The sequence below is a fragment of the Lepidochelys kempii genome, chromosome 3 (assembly GCF_965140265.1).
Source record: "Lepidochelys kempii isolate rLepKem1 chromosome 3, rLepKem1.hap2, whole genome shotgun sequence".
Taxonomy (NCBI): Eukaryota; Metazoa; Chordata; order Testudines; family Cheloniidae; genus Lepidochelys; species Lepidochelys kempii.
This window is the reverse complement of record NC_133258.1, coordinates 114,783,153-114,802,652: the sequence shown is the minus strand read 5'-3', so window position 1 is coordinate 114,802,652 and position 19,500 is coordinate 114,783,153. Positions and strand designations below refer to the sequence as shown.

The following is a 19,500-nucleotide window of genomic DNA, read 5'->3' as shown; positions in this document are numbered from 1 at the left end:
TTTCCTGTGGCAGGCTGCAGCCCTTGGCCAACCTCTCCCAGCTAGTTCCCTTTAAATTACCTTCATCCAGCTCCAGCTGGCTGGCAGCAAAAGCATTTCAAACAAAGTAGAACTCAAAACAACATCTTTATGAGAAGTAAGGAATGGTGTCCCTAGCCTCTGTTTGTCAGAGGGTGGAGATGGATGGCAGGAGAGAGATCACTTGATCATTTCCTGTTAGGTTCACTCCCTCTGGGGCACCTGGCATTAGCCACTGTCTGCAGACAGGATACTGATCTGGATGGACCTTTGGTCTGATCCAGTATGGCTATTATTGTCCTTTCCACCCAGGCATCTCTGCTTTTACATTCTTCAAATCTTCCTCTACCACTTGCAGGACAGGTCAACCCACCTCACTCCTTTCTCTCCTGTGCCAGAAGAGGCCAGAAAGTAAACAATCCTTCTTCTCTAAGATCCCCACATTATGATGGAACAGCCAGAGTATATATTGCCCTCCTTCCCAGAACTTGTCCTGATTGGCAAGGAGGGGATCCTACTTCCACCCTACACTAATATGTCATGGTCCCAGACCCTTAAGGAAACAATAATCTGGGTTTTTCCCCAGACACCGAATTTTACCCTGAGACCATTTTCTTTCCCCCAGCATCTGCCTCTGCCATTTCCTAGGCCCTCATCTGCTCCAGAACTTCTGGAACCTTAAAGGGGCATGTCAAGGGTCAGGGTTTGGCTGGCCTCAGTCCTCACTACTTCTTAAAGGGGACAGACCCTCCTGTTATGTTACCAATATTGGTCTTTGAATAGTGAGCTAGGTGATTTTGCTGTTGGGATACTAGATGAATTTCTGTCCTCATGGGCAAATGTGATAACCTACCACAAGACAATTAAAAGAGAGTAAGAGGGAGAAAGCCTTCCCCTCCACAATTTCTAACTGGTTTATTTATTTATTTATATTACCAGCAGTACATAGAGGTCCCAACCAAGATCAAAGCCCCGTTGTGCTAGAAAGGGTACAAACACAGAATAAGCTATACTCAGGCCCTCAAAATCTAAACCCCCTTAACTCACTGACAATTAAGTTGTAAAACAGAGTGGAAACAAAAACAAATACACTCCCAAAATACCCTGGTTAACCCCCGCCTCCGAATGGAATCCAGAACATTAAGGTTATTGTAGCATACCTAAACCAAATTCAAATTAAGAAAAAACAAGTGCAAAGGCCAGATCCTGAAGCCTTTAGTCAGGCAAAGTCTCACTGAAGTCAGCAACAGTTTGTGTGACAACAGACCGAGTGAAAAGCAAGTACAGACCTTCAGTATTTACAGCTAAGTTCAGAAAAATAAATGAATCAAATCATCATAAAGTACTGAGGGATCTTAAGGATTCAACCTGGTAATATCTGTCCTAAATTAGGTCCAAAAGCTGTGAAAGAAAGGCTATAACAATAGGCTAAACAATGCAGCACTGGAGGGGCCTCATATTTCAAAGTGCTCTTCCCAATGACTTCAGAGCCAAGCCTGGAGGCAATAACTCAGAAGCTGTGGCGGAATGCTGGAGCAGCATGGTGGAGCATTAGCTGGATTTTTTTAAAGGGCTCATTCAAGGTTGGCTCCAACAGGCTGGTAAGCTGGCATTTGTCAACCAGGACCTCAAACACATTTAAAAAGATATCTGGAGCTCCCATGTAGTCCTCCAGCTCTTGGATCCATGAGCCAGTTGGCCAGGGAGCATCCAGCAAGAGTAGCTCTTCATGTTTCTCCTTTCGTTCCCCCATTAACATCCTGAAAGCTCCTGATCAGATTATTTCCTTCCTGTAGAAGAAAACTAGAAGAGGCTCCTCTAGCATCAAGCTTTGGCCAAGAGGATTCACTCAAGAGCCACAGGGGAAACTCTTCTCCCATGGGATAAATACGATGCCGCAACAGCACTTCCAGTCCCTGCTGACCAACATGCTCAAGACTCAGCTTGGTGCATGTTTGTTGTTCTCTGTATCGTAGCTGAAGTTTTTCATCCTTTTCCTTTATTTTTCAAATCTTGCCTTCATTTTTTGGGAGGCAATTCCACAGTTAGAAGCCAGTTAAGGAACATGTGAGTATGCATGGTTTAGCATTGCTAAATGCCAGAATGAAGGGAAGCCACAAACTCTCAAGGTATGTCTACACTGCCCTGCAAACCACAGAATTGCTGATGCGGGCCAGCCATAAGTATTTTATTGTAGCATGAATATACGCTCAGTCTAATAAACTGCTTGATTTCAGCCAGTGGAAGATGCACATTAAAGGATATATGGAAATCTCACTCTTTCCTTTCTTGTCATGGAGGAAAATTACTGGCATAAATGGCTACATTTGAGGAACGGTAAACATTTTAGGAATTTGGAGTACTCACATACTTCATATCTAATCCACCCATCTATCATTTTCTTGGCCATCCTCTCATTCTTCGCCTGCAAACTTCATACATGCTCAGATCATCTTAGCCTCCTCCTTACAGCTTCTCTGATATCATACACTTTGGTCTCACTCCTGATGACATCATTCCACATGTATACCCAAAAGGTCACCCCCTCACTGGCCTCAAATATATCATTACAATGGCTTTAAGTCTTCTCAAGTGCCTCTCTTTGGTCACCCATGTCTGTGATCCATACAGAAAAGTTGGACTTACTATGGTTTGTATAGTTGTCCATTAAATAACCTGAATAACTGTTTATCATAAATCACACACACTTATCTTGCTCCAGACTTCCCCTGCACTCAGCAGCCTTGCTTTCAGTTCTCTGTCAATTTCTCCATTTGCTACTAACAAATCATGAAGGTACTTAACCAGAAACCTGATCTAGGCACAGGTCCTCAATGTTAATATTCATCTGTCTTGGCTCTGTGCAAGTCAACTACAGGACTTCAGTCTTTGTTTTACTCATTCTGAGGCCATACTTTGCTAGTTCCCTGTTCCAAGCATTGATTGTCTGGATCAAATCCTCCTCACTATCAGCCATTAGTGCAATATCATCAGCACAGATGGTACCTTTGCTCTCCTATGAAGTTTGTCACAATTATGAATACTAATGGACTAAGCACTGATCCCTGGTAGAGCCCAACCTTCACCTTGAAGCCCTCCATTACCCAAAGGGCGTCTGCTCTTTTTTATCCTGGTACCATTACACAAACCCATCACCATCTGGACAATATCCTCTGTTATCCCAGAGAATCACAGCAAAAGTCCCAGAAGTCACCTAGGTAGTATGCTGAATGCTTTTTCCAAATCGAGGAACTCCCAAGTGTACTCGATGTTTCCTTCCAACTTCTTTTCCACCATTTGTTTAGCAATGCATATACCACCTGTTGTTCCTTTTCTAAAACCAAAATTTAGCCTTTCCTAAAACGGGTTCCACTATTGATTTAGTTGGGGATTGGTCCTGCTTTGAGCAGAGGGTTGGACTAGATGACCTCCTGAGGTCTCTTCCAACCCTGATATTCTGTGATTCGGCAAATGTGGCTATCTATAATTCTCTTAGTTTCATGCAGTGGGACAACATAATTCCTTGGTACTTTGAACAGTTGTGTATCTCACCGTTTGTTTGTATATCAGTACCAGTATGGACGTTCTCCATTCTCTTGGCATTTTCTTCTCTTTCTAAACTGAGTGCAGAACTCATCTGAGCCAGCATACACCAATTTCTCTCAAGTCTTTGATCATCTCTGCCATGACTTTGTCCGAAGAGAGGGAAGAGCATCTTTGCCAGCAGGCTGGCTAACCTAGTGAGGAGGGCTTTAAACTAGGTTCACCGGGGAAAGGAGACCAAAGCCCTGAGGTAAGTGGGAAAGCGGGATACCGGGAGGAAGCACAGGCAGGAATGTCTGTGAGGGGAGGGCTACTGCCTCATACTGAGAATGAGGGGCGATCAGCAGGTTATCTCAAGTGCTTATATACAAATGCACAAAGCCTTGGAAACAAGAAGGGAGAACTGGAGGTCCTGGTGATGTCAAGGAACTATGACATGATCGGAATAACAGAGACTTGGTGGGATAACTCACATGACTGGAGTACTGTCATGGATGGTTATAAACTGTTCAGGAAGGACAGGCAGGGCAGAAAAGGTGGGGGAGTAGCACTGTATGTAAGGGAGCAGTATGACTGCTCAGAGCTCCGGTACGAAACTGCAGAAAAACCTGAGTGTCTCTGGATTAAGTTTAGAAGTGTGTGCAACAAGAGTGATGTAGTGGTGGGAGTCTGCTATAGACCACCGGACCAGGGGGATGAGGTGGATGAGGCTTTCTTCCGGCAGCTCACGGAAGCTACTAGATCGCATGCCCTGATTCTCATGGGTGACTTTAATTTTCCTGATATCTGCTGGGAGAGCAATACAGCGGTGCATAGACAATCCAGGAAGTTTTTGGAAAGCGTAGGGGACAATTTCCTGGCACAAGTGCTAGAGGAGCCAACTAGGGGGGGCGCTTTTCTTGACCTGCTGCTCACAAACCGGGTAGAATTAGTGGGGGAAGCAAAAGTGGATGGGAATCTGGGAGGCAGTGACCATGAGTTGGTTGAGTTCAGGATCCTGACGCAGGGAAGAAAGGTAAGCAGCAGGATACGGACCCTGGACTTCAGGAAAGCAGACTTCGACTCCCTCAGGGAACTGATGGCCAGGATCCCCTGGGGGACTAACTTGAAGGGGAAAGGAGTCCAGGAGAGCTGGCTGTATTTCAAGGAATCCCTGTTGAGGTTACAGGGACAAACCATCCCGATGAGTCGAAAGAATAGTAAATATGGCAGGCGACCAGCTTGGCTTAATGGTGAAATCCTAGCGGATCTTAAACATAAAAAAGAAGCTTACAGGAAGTGGAAGGTTGGACATATGACCAGGGAAGAGTATAAAAATATTGCTCGGGCATGTAGGAATGTTATCAGGAGGGCCAAATTGCACCTGGAGCTGCAGCTAGCCAGAGATGTCAAGAGTAACAAGAAGGGTTTCTTCAGGTATGTTGGCAACAAGAAGAAAGCCAAGGAATGTGTGGGCCCCTTACTGAATGAGGGAGGCAACCTAGTGACAGAGGATGTGGAAAAAGCTAATGTACTCAATGCTTTTTTTGCCTCTGTTTTCACTAACAAGGTCAGCTCCCAGACTGCTGCGCTGGGCATCACAAAATGCGGAAGAGATGGCCAGCCCTCTGTGGAGATAGAGGCGGTTAGGGACTATTTAGAAAAGCTGGACGTGCACAAGTCCATGGGGCCGGACGAGTTGCATCCGAGAGTGCTGAAGGAATTGGCGGCTGTGATTGCAGAGCCACTGGCCATTATCTTTGAAAACTCGTGGCGAACCGGGGAAGTCCCGGATGACTGGAAAAAGGCTAATGTAGTGCCAATCTTTAAAAAAGGGAAGAAGGAAGATCCTGGGAACTACAGGCCAGTCAGCCTCACCTCAGTCCCTGGAAAAATCATGGAGCAGGTCCTCAAAGAATCAATCCTGAAGCACTTGCATGAGAGGAAAGTGATCAGGAAAAGCCAGCATGGATTCACCAAGGGAAGGTCATGCCTGACTAATCTAATCGCCTTTTATGATGAGATTACTGGTTCTGTGGATGAAGGGAAAGCAGTGGATGTATTGTTTCTTGACTTTAGCAAAGCTTTTGACACGGTCTCCCATAGTATTCTTGTCAGCAAGTTAAGGAAGTATGGGCTGGATGAATGCACTATAAGGTGGGTAGAAAGCTGGCTAGATTGTCGGGCTCAACGGGTAGTGATCAATGGCTCCATGTCTAGTTGGCAGCCGGTATCAAGTGGAGTGCCCCAAGGGTCGGTCCTGGGGCCGGTTTTATTCAATATCTTCATAAATGATCTGGAGGATGGTGTGGATTGCACTCTCAGCAAATTTGTGGATGATACTAAACTGGGAGGAGTGGTAGATACGCTGGAGGGGAGGGATAGGATACAGAAGGACCTAGACCAATTGGAAGATTGGGCCAAAAGGAATCTGATGAGGTTCAATAAGGATAAGTGCAGGGTCCTGCACTTAGGACGGAAGAACCCAATGCACAGCTACAGACTAGGGACCGAATGGCTAGGCAGCAGTTCTGCGGAAAAGGACCTAGGGGTGACAGTGGACGAGAAGCTGGATATGAGTCAGCAGTGTGCCCTTGTTGCCAAGAAGGCCAATGGCATTTTGGGATGTATAAGTAGGGGCATAGCGAGCAGATCGAGGGACGTGATCGTTCCCCTCTATTCGACATTGGTGAGGCCTCATCTGGAGTACTGTGTCCAGTTTTGGGCCCCACACTTCAAGAAGGATGTGGATAAATTGGAGAGAGTCCAGCGAAGGGCAACAAAAATGATTAGGGGACTGGAACACATGAGTTATGAGGAGAGGCTGAGGGAGCTGGGATTGTTTAGCCTGCAGAAGAGAAGAATGAGGGGGGATTTGATAGCTGCTTTCAACTACCTGAAAGGGGGTTCCAAAGAGGATGGCTCTAGACTGTTCTCAATGGTAGCAGATGACAGAACGAGGAGTAATGGTCTCAAGTTGCAGTGGGGGAGGTTTAGATTGGATATTAGGAAAAACTTTTTCACTAAGAGGGTGGTGAAACACTGGAATGCGTTACCTAGGGAGGTGGTAGAATCTCCTTCCTTAGAGGTTTTTAAGGTCAGGCTTGACAAAGCCCTGGCTGGGATGATTTAACTGGGAATTGGTCCTGCTTTGAGCAGGGGGTTGGACTAGATGACCTTCTGGGGTCCCTTCCAACCCTGATATTCTATGATTCTATGAACTTGTTGCTTTTCTGGATGACATCTTCAGCAGTGCAGCCTTGACGTTTGCCTCTGACAAGTCAATAGATATTCAGTGTAACCATAGTTGTGTCAGTCGCGGGATATTAGACAGACAAGGTGGATGAGGTAATGTCTTTGATTGGACCAACTTCAAAAGCTTGTCTCTCTCACCTACAGAAGTTGGTCCAATCAAAGATATTACCTCACCCACCTTGTCTAAGGTCAATAAACACTTCAAGAAAATCAGCTTTCCTGCTAATGAATTGTAGCAAGAAAACAGGAAAATGTTTGTTCACGAAAGAGGTGAAAAGAGAACTGATTGTCCTGCAGAGCAAAATACATTATAACAAGCTGACCAAAGAGCAACATTGCTTCCCTTGCAAAAGTGCTGAACAAGAGACATTGATTTTTATTCAGACTATTTTAACAAAGTCACAGGTCAAACAAAAGCAACATAAGGAGGAGTGCAAATATATACTGAAATATTTCCTTAATTCTACAGTATGTCTTGCCTGGAGCAGAACTACACATTTCTGCTCCTAATTTGATGCACTGCTGTATGTGTTTCATGAACATTTATTAAAATTTTGTGCTAAAATATTTAGTGACTAGAAAAAACACAATGAAAATTCTGCTTCAACTGTGCAAACAATCATCATCATCATGATGACAAATCTCCAAAGAACATGGCCTTGTTGCAAATCAAGCACCACCTGGGTTTATCTCTGGCAAGGAGTTTGAGTGGTCTGGCTGTATATTCATCACTGTGTATGTCCATCACTGGCAATCCTGTTGTGTCACCAGAGCTTTTGGTGGCCACTGAACTCTGGCCATGTAGCCACATTCCTTGGTACACACTTCAGAATTCATTGGTTTTCCATTCTTATATGTCCATACCAAGAAAGCCGCCAAAACTGAACTGGTGCTGATAGAGGGATTGATGGATTTGGCTTTGAATATCCTTGTCAAGGGTCCTTCCCCACTCTGAACTCTAGGGTACAGATGTTGGGACCTGAATGAAAACCTCCTAAGCTTACTTTTACCAGCTTAGGTTAAAACTTCCCCAAGGTACAAATTAATTTTACCCTTTGCCCTTGGATTTCCACTGCCACCACCAAACTTTATCTGGGTTCCTGAAAAAACGTAGTTTGGAGACGTCTTTCCCCCCAAAATCCTCCCAACCCTTACACCCCACTTCCTGGGGAAGGTTTGGTAAGAATCCTCACCAATTTGCATAGGTGACCACAGACCCAAACCCTTGGATCTTAGAACAATGAAAAAAGCATTCAGTTTTCTTACAAGAAGACTTTTAATAGAAGTAAAGAATCACCTCTAAAATCAGGATGGTAGATACCTTACAGGGTAATTAGATTCAAAACATAGAGAATCCCTCTAGGCAAAACCTTAAGTTACAAAAAAGACACACAGACAGGAATATTCATTCTATTCAGCACAGCTATTTTCTCAGCCATTTAAAGAAATCATAATCTAACACATACCTAGCTAGATTACTTACTAAGTTCTAAAACTCCATTCCTGTTCTGTCTCTGGCAAAAGCATCACACAGACACGGACCCTTTGTTTTTCTCCCTCCTCCCAGCTTTTGAAAGTATCTTGTCTCCTCATTGGTCATTTTGGTCAGGTGCCAGCGAGGTTACCTTTAGCTTCTTAACCCTTTACAGGTGAGAGGACTTTTCCTCTGGCCAGGAGGGATTTTAAAGGGGTTTACCCTTCCCTTTATATTTATGACAATCCTGATTTCTGATTTTGCCCTGCCACTTGATATGGAACAGTTGGTGGAGATCACAAGAATCAAAAACATCAATCTGGTGTTCTTCAGCTTTCTTCAGTGCCCACATATCACTTTTATACAGGAGACTTGGTATAACTGGTTGTGATGGGGTGGACTAGGCCCAAAGGCCCCCTGCTGGAGGCCTCAGGGTTCAGCCACACCCATCCCAGGAAAGAAGCAGTGGAGAGGTCCTCCAAGCAGGCTAGTGTAGCTACAGGGGAAGTACCCAATCAAGGCCCAGGAGGGCCATATAAAAGGAGCTGCAGAACAGAGCAGTAGTTAGTTGCTGCATGAAGCAGGAGAAGAAAGGTGGCTGCCTGGAAGAGCACAGGACTACGGACAGCTAGGTCAGCTGGTAGGGACTGGGGGAGCAAGAGGCTCCTGGCTGGCTGCTAGGGATTGAGTAAGGACTGAGCCTGGGGCTCAGAAAGATAGCATCTCCAGGGCGGAAGCCCTGGGGATACAGCCTCACACCAGACTTGGAACACTTAAAGACTAAAGCCGAAGGAGGGCTAGAGAGAAACACCATCAGAGGGGTACTGAGATAGGCTCTGTGGACTGTATACCCCAGAAGGGGGTTGTGCTGGCTAATGTGCAGACAGTCACTCGGCCGAGTCACTGAAAACCCTCCTAAGAACCACTGAAAGGGGTCTCCAGACCGAAATAATGCAGACACGCCCAATCAGAAGGGGGCACTCGCGAGAGGTGGGTGCCAACCCCTTTACACTGGTTCTACAGATCTGCCACTTTGAAGCAAGTTTGATGTCACTATGCCCTGGATAGGACACTCAAGGACCCAAAACATGGCAGCAGCTGCTGCTATAAGAACATCCGCATCTTTCCGGCATCCTCCTTTGAAAACAATGCAACAGGGAAAATAAAAGCAGGACCGTTCTTCTGAAATATCACAAACTGAGACTAGTATTACACACTGTCTGAACTTTCATGTAAGGCTTTCTTCAGACACAACGAATTCTTTAGACACAATAAACCCTGCATCTTGGCAGGGGTTTAGACTAGATGACCCTTGCGGTCCCTTCTAACCCTATGATTGTATGATTCTATTATTTCAAACTTATCACATATATGCACAATCCTAAATTTCACTTCAGCCAGTAACGATTTTCATTAATAATTAGAGAATAATAATCTCTTTATACTCTATTTCTGATGCAGAAATAAACAAATTCACGTTACACTTTCTTTACCCTCAGCCCAAGAAGAAAGTTGAAAAGGGTCTTATTCAGCCATGGAGAAGAGAAAGAGCCACAGGAATCTTACCGCACACAGACCAAAAACTGAACCAAGAACTGTGACATTTACATTCCTATCAAAAATTAAATATCGCATTTCAGTGCTTGAGCTGAATCAATGTCAAAATAAAATATATTTGGGATTTTCTTTGTGGTTGATTGTGTATAAAGGCTACATAGGGATCTCAACAATTGCTTTGAATGCTCTTTAGACTGATCTTATTAAGATGCATTTTATTAAATCTAATATAATCTAAGTATTATTCTTGAATATGTAGCAATATCAGCTAAAATTGATATGTTTTTTCTTTTCATAGTGCAAATACAGAGCTTTAAGAGATTACAGGTGCTGGGGGTGGTGGGGGGGCGGGCAGCAGCACGTGGCTTGGGACCCCCTCTGGTGCTTGGGGAGGGGGGGTGTTGGTGGGGTTGGCAGACTCCCTACCCAGTTCTATGTGTCCCTGAAGCTCCTAGGGGCAGGGACGGCCAGAGGGTCTCTGCGTGCTGCTCCCGCCACAAAAGCCAGCTCCGCAGCTCCCAATGGCCAGGAACCGCAGCCAATGGGAGCTGTGCGGGTGGTGCCTGTGGGTGCGCACAGCGCTTGGAGCCCCCTTGGCCCCTCTGCCTAGGAGCTGCACGGTCATGCTGATGGGAGCCAGGGAGCCCCGCACCCTGAGGTAAGCGCCACCCTCCTGCCCTAGCCCCCTCCCCCCCCACACACACAGAGTGCTGCTGCTGCTGGCCCCTGCAGAAGTCATGGAGGTCACAGAGAGTCACAGAATCTGTGACTTCCGTGACAGACACAGCCTTATTATACATAATATTATCTCAGCATGCTCCCACACCCTCAAGCTGTGGCCTCAGTTTTCAAATATATTTTTGCCCTAACTATGCTGCAGCCTCTGTTCCCTCCACACTGGTTCCTAAGCCCAGCCTCCTTGTCCAACCAGTCTCAGTCTCCTCTTTGCCCCTCCCCAACCCTAGCTCCTTGTCCACTCTCAGTGTTCCCTACCCCCAGGCAACTGGCTCCCACTCGCCTAGCCATTTCCCTCACTGGATCTAGTCCCAGGCTCCCCTCCCCATAAGCTCCCAGTTTCTTTGTCCAGCCAACATCAGACCCAGTTTCTCTCCTCTCCCTCCAGTCCAACCAGGCTCCTTGTCGCAATCTACTCTTTTTCCCCTCCCCCCACGTCTGATGTTTGTCTCCTCTGTATTCAAATCAGATGGCTTCCTCCTCCACACTGTATGGGTGGCCCAGCAGTAGGAGGCGGCTCACTGGGCGCACAGGAGAGACAGGCTCAAAGTTCCAGTGCCTGGCCCAGAGCAACTGAGAGAAGCGAGTACGGGAAAAGTCCAGTCTGGGCTGGAGCATGCTCAGTCACTCTGTGGGGATGGTGCATGTGCAGCCCAGTCACAGTGGCAGCCGTGAGAGGCTCCAACGTACTCAATGCGGATGGAATCTTCAGTGATTTTTAGTTGCTAAAAATCTAAGAATTCTCTACTGAGCATGTGTGAACTGAGATTTTTTCAAACATTTAGCCCTTCATGAAAAACTGCCCAGATTTGGCAGAGACAGCAAAAGGCTTGTTCCTTAACATAAAGGGCAACTCCTTGCTAAATTTCAAGTCCCTGTTTCAAAGCATGGCGGCATTACAGCTTTTCAAAGTTGCCAGAATTCTTTTTTTTAAAACATGAGCAAAACAATCATTTTACCTAGCTTTGTTCCTGGAAATGGGTGAACTGTTTTAGCTGAAGTTTTCCCATAAATTTCAGCCTGAATGGTTAAAGTTTGACAATGTAATAGGCAACTCAAAATGGTCTTATAATGGGAAGTGTTGGGAAACCTCAATAATTGACCCACCTGTAATAATCAAACACATGCAATATGTAGTAGCAATAAATGCACATATGTGATTTGCAAAAATGTAGTCAGTGGCTTTAATTTTGCACCTTCCAATGACCTCTGCGCTCTCATTTTGGATTCCAGGATAACAGTATAAAGCATTTATTTATATCTAAACCTTGGAGGTTCATGAAGTATCAGATCTTAATGTCACAAGAGCCTTATATCAGGACTCACGCAGCTGAGTTCCCTCAGGTGAGCCTGGGTCTAGCTGCTTCAGCCTTCAGATGATAGCTTAAATGAACCAAGAAGGGCTGTGGAAGGATTGTCTGATTGGCTGGCTGTATCAATTGGCTGAAAGGAACAAACAGGTCTGCATTCACGCTCAGCAGCAGATTGCTGTTTGCTCAACACTTACACCCGCAGTTGTGATCACGCCTGGGCCTGCCTCGTTTCCAGCCTTGTTCCTGTCCTCTCCAGTCTGCCTCAGCCCTACTTTTTTGCCTGGCTTCTGACTCTGCCTGTGACTCCTGGCTCTGGTGATGATCTTTGGCTTGATTCCTGGTTCCTAACTCCAGCTTTGGCCTGTGACTCCTGTCTCCAGCTCTAACTACTAGGTCAGACTACCCAGGTCCTGGTCCTGGTCCAGCAACCCCACCCAAACAAGAGGGCTTTGTTCAGCTTTTGGGATGGGCCCCCCTAAAGCCAATGCAGTGCTGCAGGCCATTAGTGATTCAGACCCATCGAGAACCAAAGTTTCCAATGCCTGACAAGCTTGATGGTGACCACAGAAAATTCCATCAGTTTTTAAATCAGTGCCACCTCTTGTTCCTGCTATGCCTACAGTTGTTTTCCACCACCTATACCAGGATGGGATTTCTTAGCCTGCTGTCCAGGGAACGGTTGGTCTGAGCTTCCCCACTGCCTGAGAAATCCAGTGCCCTAATTGAGACAGTTCAAGGAGTTTGCCCAAGCCATGATGGTGATCTTCAACCATCTGAATCACAAGCACATAGTAGAATCCAAGTTCCAGATCCTCATGCAGGGATGCTGGCCAGTTGTTAACTATGCTGAAGATGTTCAGTGCCTGGTGACACAGAATGGAACAAGGTCCACTGTCACCCCTAGGTCCTTTTCCGCAGAACTGCTGCCTAGCCATTCGGTCCCTAGTCTGTAGCTGTGCATTGGGTTCTTCCGTCCTAAGTGCAGGACCCTGCACTTATCCTTATTGAACCTCAGATTTCTTTTGGCCCAATCCTCCAATTTGTCTAGGTCCCTCTGTATCCTATCCCTGCCCTCCAGCATATCTACCACTCCTCCCAGTTTAGTATCATCCGCAAATTTGCTGAGAGTGCAATCCACACCATCCTCCAGATCATTTATGAAGATATTGAACAAAACCGGCCCCAGGACCGACCCCTGGGGCACTCCACTTGACACCGGCTGCCAACTAGACATGGAGCCATTGATCACTACCCGTTGAACCCAACAATCTAGCCAACTTTCTACCCACCTTATAGTGCATTCATCCAGCCCATACTTCTTTAACTTGCTGACAAGAATACTGTGGGAGACCGTGTCAAAAGCTTTGCTGAAGTCAAGAAACAATACATCCACTGCTTTCCCTTCATCCACAGAACCAGTAATCTCATCATAGAAGGCGATTAGATTAGTCAGGCATGACCTTCCCTTGGTGAATCCATGCTGACTCTTCCTGATCACTTTCCTCTCATGTAAGTGCTTCAGGATTGATTCTTTGAGGACCTGCTCCATGATTTTTCCAGGCACTGAGGTGAGGCTGACTGGCCTGTAGTTCCCAGGATCCTCCTTCTTCCCTTTTTTAAAGATGGGCACTACATTAGCCTTTTTCCAGTCATCCGGGACTTCCCCCGTTCGCCACGAGTTTTCAAAGATAATGGCCAATGGCTCTGCAATCACAGCCACCAATTCCTTTAGCACTCTCGGATGCAACTTGTCCAGCCCCATGGACTTGTGCACGTCCAGCTTTTCTAAATAGTCCCTAACCACCTCTTTCTCCACAGAGGGCTGGCCATCTATTCCCCATGTTGTGATGCCCAGCGCAGCAGTCTGGGAGCTCTTGTTCGTGAAGACAGAGGCAAAAAAAGCATTGAGTACATTAGCTTTTTCCACATCCTCTGTCACTAGGTTGCCTCCCTCATTCATTAAGGGGCCCACACTTTCCTTGGCTTTCTTCTTGTTGCCAACATACCTGAAGAAACCCTTCTTGTTACTCTTGACATCTCTCGCTAGCTGCAGCTCCAGGTGCTATTTGGCCCTCCTGATTTCATTCCTACATGCCCGAGCAATATTTTTATACTCTTCCCTGGTCATCTGTCCAACCTTCCACTTCTTGTAAGCTTCTTTATGTTTAAGATCCGCTAGGATTTCACCGTTAAGCCAAGCTGGTCGCCTGCCATATTTACTATTCTTTTGACACATCGGGATGGTTTGTCCCTGTAACCTCGACAGGGATTCCTTGAAATACAGCCAGCTCTCCTGGACTCCTTTTCCCTTCATGTTAGTCCCCCAGGGGATCCTATCCATCCATTCCCTGAGGGAGTCGAAGTCTGCTTTCTGTGTCAGATCAAGGCCCACAATTTTTCATGTGCTTCTGGCACAAGGTTTTAAATTCCCAGGTGTAGAGCTCCTTACCTCATCAGCATACCACCCACAGATCACACCAATGGACGGACCAAACCAGATCTTAGAGCAGTACCTCTAATGCTTCCTGAATTATGACCAGCATAATAGGGTCTCCCTGCTGCCTTGTGCAGAGCTGGCCTACAACAGTTCGATCCATGCCTCCCCCTGACAGAGACCATTCTATGGCAATTGCAGCTTCCATCCCTGCTTTCACGCAGCATTGACCACAGACTCCCTGGTCACCCATCTGCATCACCTGCAACAAGAACTTATTGAACAACTGGAAGCCACCAAAGTAACCTAGAAGCATTATGACAATAGCAGCTTCCAGGATGCACCACACTTTAGTGTCAGGGACAGGGTCTTTATATCATCTCAGAATCTGAAATTAACCCAACCATCAGCTAAGCTGGCTCACCAATACTTAGGTCCATTCGATATCCTTGAGCAGATCAACCTGGTGACACTCAAGCTTCAATGACCAGAGTCAGTGAAGACCCATCCAGTGTTTCAAGTCTCTCTCCTAAAACCTTACCTACGTAACCCCTTCTTTGGTTAATCCAACCCACCGCTGCTGCCCATAACAGTCCCTGGACAAGAAGAGGACCTTGTCTGACAGATTCTTGACTCCAAGCAAGTTTAATTGCTTGGTGTACTAGGACGACTACGGTCCTGATGACCAGTCATGGCAGCCAGCAGAGAACGTTCATGAATCAAGATTGGTATGCGATTTTCATTGGGTCCATCCGAAAGAAGGTGCTCCTGCCAGAGGGCTACTGTCAGGAACCCTGGCATTGAGTTCCCTTGACAGAGCCTAGTGCTAGCCAGCTCAGCATTCAGGAAGGTTAATGAGCCCAGCTGGGCTGCAGCAGAATTGCCTGATTGGCCGGCCCACCTAATTGGCTAAAAGGAGACAAAAATGTCTGCATTTAAGCTCAGCAGAAGCAGCAGTTTGCTGGCTGTTCAGTGCTTACACCCACAACTGCTATCTCTCCTTTTCCTGCCTTGTTCCCAGCCTTGCTCCTGCCTTGTATCCAGTCTTGGCTCTGGCCTTGCTCTGGTCCTGCTCCAATCTGCTCTTGCCCTGTTCTGATCCGTGCCTGGTTTCTGGTTCCGGCTCTGACCTCTGACTCTGATTACTGACTCTTGGCTCTGGCTCTAGTCCTTGGATTGATTCTTGGTTCTGACTTCAGCTTTGGCCCAGGACTCTGGCTACCAACTCTATCCCTGGCATTAACCACCAAGCATTGCTCAGGTTCTAACCACTAGATCAGACCACCCACGTCTCAGTCCTGACACCTGGTTTGTTAACCAAAAAAGTTACCTTTGATATATTTTAAAAATATTTTTGAATTGTCCATGAATCCATTGCCTATACATGGCAAAATAACTAGGTTTTACTGGCTGATAAATATGAAAAATTGAATCAGTAACAAAGAAGTTGGAGTTCTAAATATTTTTTAATCTAACTTCTCCAAAACGTGGTATGAACTGAACACTTAGTGGCGTACAGTGACACAAAAAGTCTTATTTGGCATTCTTTTGGGATGAGTTGCATAACTCTGATGACTTTGCCACTCTTCAATAATGCAGCCATCTCAAACTCATGTCAGTAAAACCTTAATACTAACACACACGTTTTCAGAATGGCAGTATAATTCGTCCAGATACCAAGTTCTCAGTTTCCAAATGGCATCTACCAATTGTCTATCATATTTATACCTACCTGCCTTTCTCTTTTTGATACCTCTGCCAGGATTGTTTTAAGCGCCTTCAGTTCACTGGTAACTGCTTCTAGCATACTCCTGGCCCTTTCTTTATCCTCCTTAGCTTCATGCTCCGTAAACTGTAATTCAGATTTGACACAGATCAGCTGCTTCTCAGCCTTCTCCTTCATCTTTTCCAGCTTGCCTTGAGACTTGTTTAGTTCCTCAATGGTTCTAGTCTGCTCCAGAGTTTTGACCTACAAGATCAACGATTAGAGGACTATTAAGTTCTTCACATTGCCATTTATAAGAACCCAATAGCGAAGATGGCTATTCTAGAATGCTTTTTTTTTCTGCTGAGCTGAAGATAGCTTTTTGCCACTGTAAAGCAACAAACATTTTCACAAGAAATTCAGAACTAGTGAAAAGCTAAAACTGTGTTTCATTTCAGTTCAAAACTTTTTCTCCCAGGTTTGACAGAATAAATTTTCTGAGGACAACTAAAGCAACACACATTGGAATGTGTTCAACTGTAGCCATGTTGGGTATTCCACATTCCATAACATTAACTCCAAGTGTTCTGGACATTATTTACAGATGCTATGTAGTACATACATAGAGGTCAATGACAGATTCCAAAATATCACAGATCTCTTGACTTTATTACACTGCTTTCTTTGCCACACAGACAGATTTCAATAGTTCACCGTTAACATATGTTATTATACTTCATAATTAGTGTTTCGTGTTTTCAGTTTTTACTGATTTACACCTGTTTATCAATGTACACTCTCTCTCTCTCTATATATATAGAGATATACACACACACAAACATACATACACACACACACTTTACTTATTTTTGTTAAACACTAACGCGTTAGGCGATTGTTGTGTCCTGCAGTTCTGAGACTGAAGCAATTCTACAGTGTAAAACACAGAACACACTCACAGTGGCAGTTGGAAAAATTAAACAATGTTAGTATTGTACTATGATTGGCTCACAAGGAGACGCTGCCCACCTATTTCTTTGTGTGCGCTTAGTGCAGCACTGATATTTAAACAACCAATCCTCCACAGATAAAGATAAGGTAAAAAGGTAAACCTGGGGTGAAAACGCAAATCTATACCTGAACACCAACAAGAAAATCAGTGGTTAGAAATTTTCAAGAAAATCAAAGACAGGAGTGAAGAGGATGTCTTGTGCTGCGAGTACTGCAGAGTTGAGGTTAGTGCTCACGCTAACAGAATAAAGGAGTATGTTGAAAACAAATGACATAAGAAGCTTAAAGAAGAAAGTGAGCTGTTGGGTAAACAGTCAATATCAGGAGCTTTCTTTCATTAACACCCTAGTGAGAGGACGCAGTATGATTGTGCCACTGAATTTGTGCGTGCTTTGTTTCACCAGACAGCTGCTGTTAATTGCTAAGGGGCCTATTGGTGACTTTGTGCAACCATACTGTCCAGCAGCAAAAACCATTCCTAATGCAGACAACCTCACTGGTAAATATCTGAAAGAAAATGACAATGCTTTAGAATCTAAACTGATGGAACGAATTGATGGAAATGTTGTGTCTAGGCTGATTTTTGAGGAGTCTCCTCATACCTTGGACTGTCCAATTTTTGGCCTTTTGTTTTTGTTTTTTGATTTCAAAGTGAATAAACTTGCATTGTTTAGTGCTAATGTGACATTAGTTGACACCCACTTTGTTGAGGCAGCAATAACTGATACGTTTGAGATGTACCAACTAACTTGGGAAAACGTGGCACAGCTAACACAGATTCTGATTCCTACATGGCTAAGTTTGCATGGGAAATTAAACTCAACCAGTAACCAGAGATGCTACCTATTACCTGTCCTGCTAACCTGATTAACATTGCGCTGTCAGCAGCTATTGCTATAGAAGAAATTAAAGAGGTGAAATCTTACATCATTGGATTCGGGGTTATTTCAAGCATGCAAACAAGTTGAAGGCTTTGTTTTACACAGTGCAAGATGAATGCAGAGCCAACTGCCAATTACCTACCCATTATGCCATATCAGTGGATGAGCTTGTACTTCACTGCCTGTTATGTAAATAATGTGTGGACTGTGCTAATATGTCTCATAGATCATACTGAGTTTGTTGGTTCTAAAGCAGAAACTCTGAAGAGACTGGCAAATAACCAAAATTACTGCCAGATTCTGCCCACCAAGGTAATGTTCATTGTTGAAAACTTAGAATCACTGGATGACAAACACAAAAAACACTTTTTTTCCCTCTGACTACTGCCAACGTGATTGCCAATACAGACAATTACCAGATCCTGACAACCAAAATCTCATCTGAATTAAGCATAAAAGTAGCAGGAGAAAAATACAGTGAGAAAACCCAGCTGCTTCTGGAAATCCTTCCAACCCCACAACATGAGAAAACCAAAAAGCGTTCCAAACCTTCAACACCGTGCTCAGCAACAAATGGGAGATGACCGTGACCCATAATCTGAACCCCAAAGAGTTTGGTGCTGAAGATTCTGTTTGAAATGTCATCCAGGTGTGTACCCCTTCCTCTCAAGGTGTATGACTGTTATGCTAGTGTTTCAATGATTTGCCACTGTGATAAATAAAGTGGGGGGGAGGTAGCTCCATTTGATGGACCCCCAGCCAGCCAGTTAGCTATAAAATCCCTCCTGGTAGCTGTTCTTTACTTGCTTTACCTGTAAAGCGTTAAAAAGTCCCCCAGGTAAAGGAAAAATAAGTGGGCAACTGTCCAAAAGAGCCAATGGGAAGGCTAGAACTTTTTAAAATGGGAAAATAAATTTTCCCTTTGTCTGTGGTTGCTCTCTCTGGGCTACAGGACCCCGGCACAGCAATGCTATAAGCAAAAATGCTGTGTAAGGTTTGAAACAGATATGAAAAATTATTTTCCATACATAGCAGGACTCATTGGGATAGGGAATGTTTAGGTAGACATGATCAGGTTATTTCTTTATTTTGGCTTGTGGATCTCCTCTGTGCTAACCCCAGATGCTTTTGTTTGCTTGCAACCTTTAAGCTGAACCCCCAAGAAGCTATTTTGAGTTGCTTAAGTTTTGGAATTTTTTAAAATCTAGCAAAAGCCTAAAGTTCCAGGTGTATTTTCTTTCTTTTTGTTAAATTTTAAAATTTACCTTTAAGAACAGGATTGGATTTTTGGTGTCCTAAGAGGTTTGTGCATATGCTGTTTGATTAATTGGGGGCAACAGCTAATTTCCTTTGTTTTCTTTCTCAGCACTTCCCCAGAGGTGGGGGTGAAAGGGCTTGAGGGTACCCCACAGGGAAGAATTCACAAGTGCTCCTTCCTGGGTTCAAGGGGGTTTTTTTGCATTTGGGTGGTGGCAGGGTTTACCAAGCCAAGGTCAAAGAAAAGCTGTAACCTTGGGAGTGTAATACAAGCCTGGAGTGGCAAGTATTAATTTTTAGAATCCTTGCGGGCCCCCACCTTCTGCACTCTGAGTGAC

The 19,500-nt window shown here is 44.9% G+C and overlaps 1 protein-coding gene across 1 annotated transcript in view; it reads right to left on the bottom strand.

Moving 5' to 3' along the window:
• CCDC170 (coiled-coil domain containing 170) overlaps positions 1-19,500 on the bottom strand; it is an 80,470-nt gene that overhangs the window by 3,595 nt on the left and 57,375 nt on the right. The window contains 1 exon segment of the mRNA XM_073337669.1: positions 16,041-16,277. Coding sequence (XP_073193770.1) covers positions 16,041-16,277 — 237 coding nt within the window.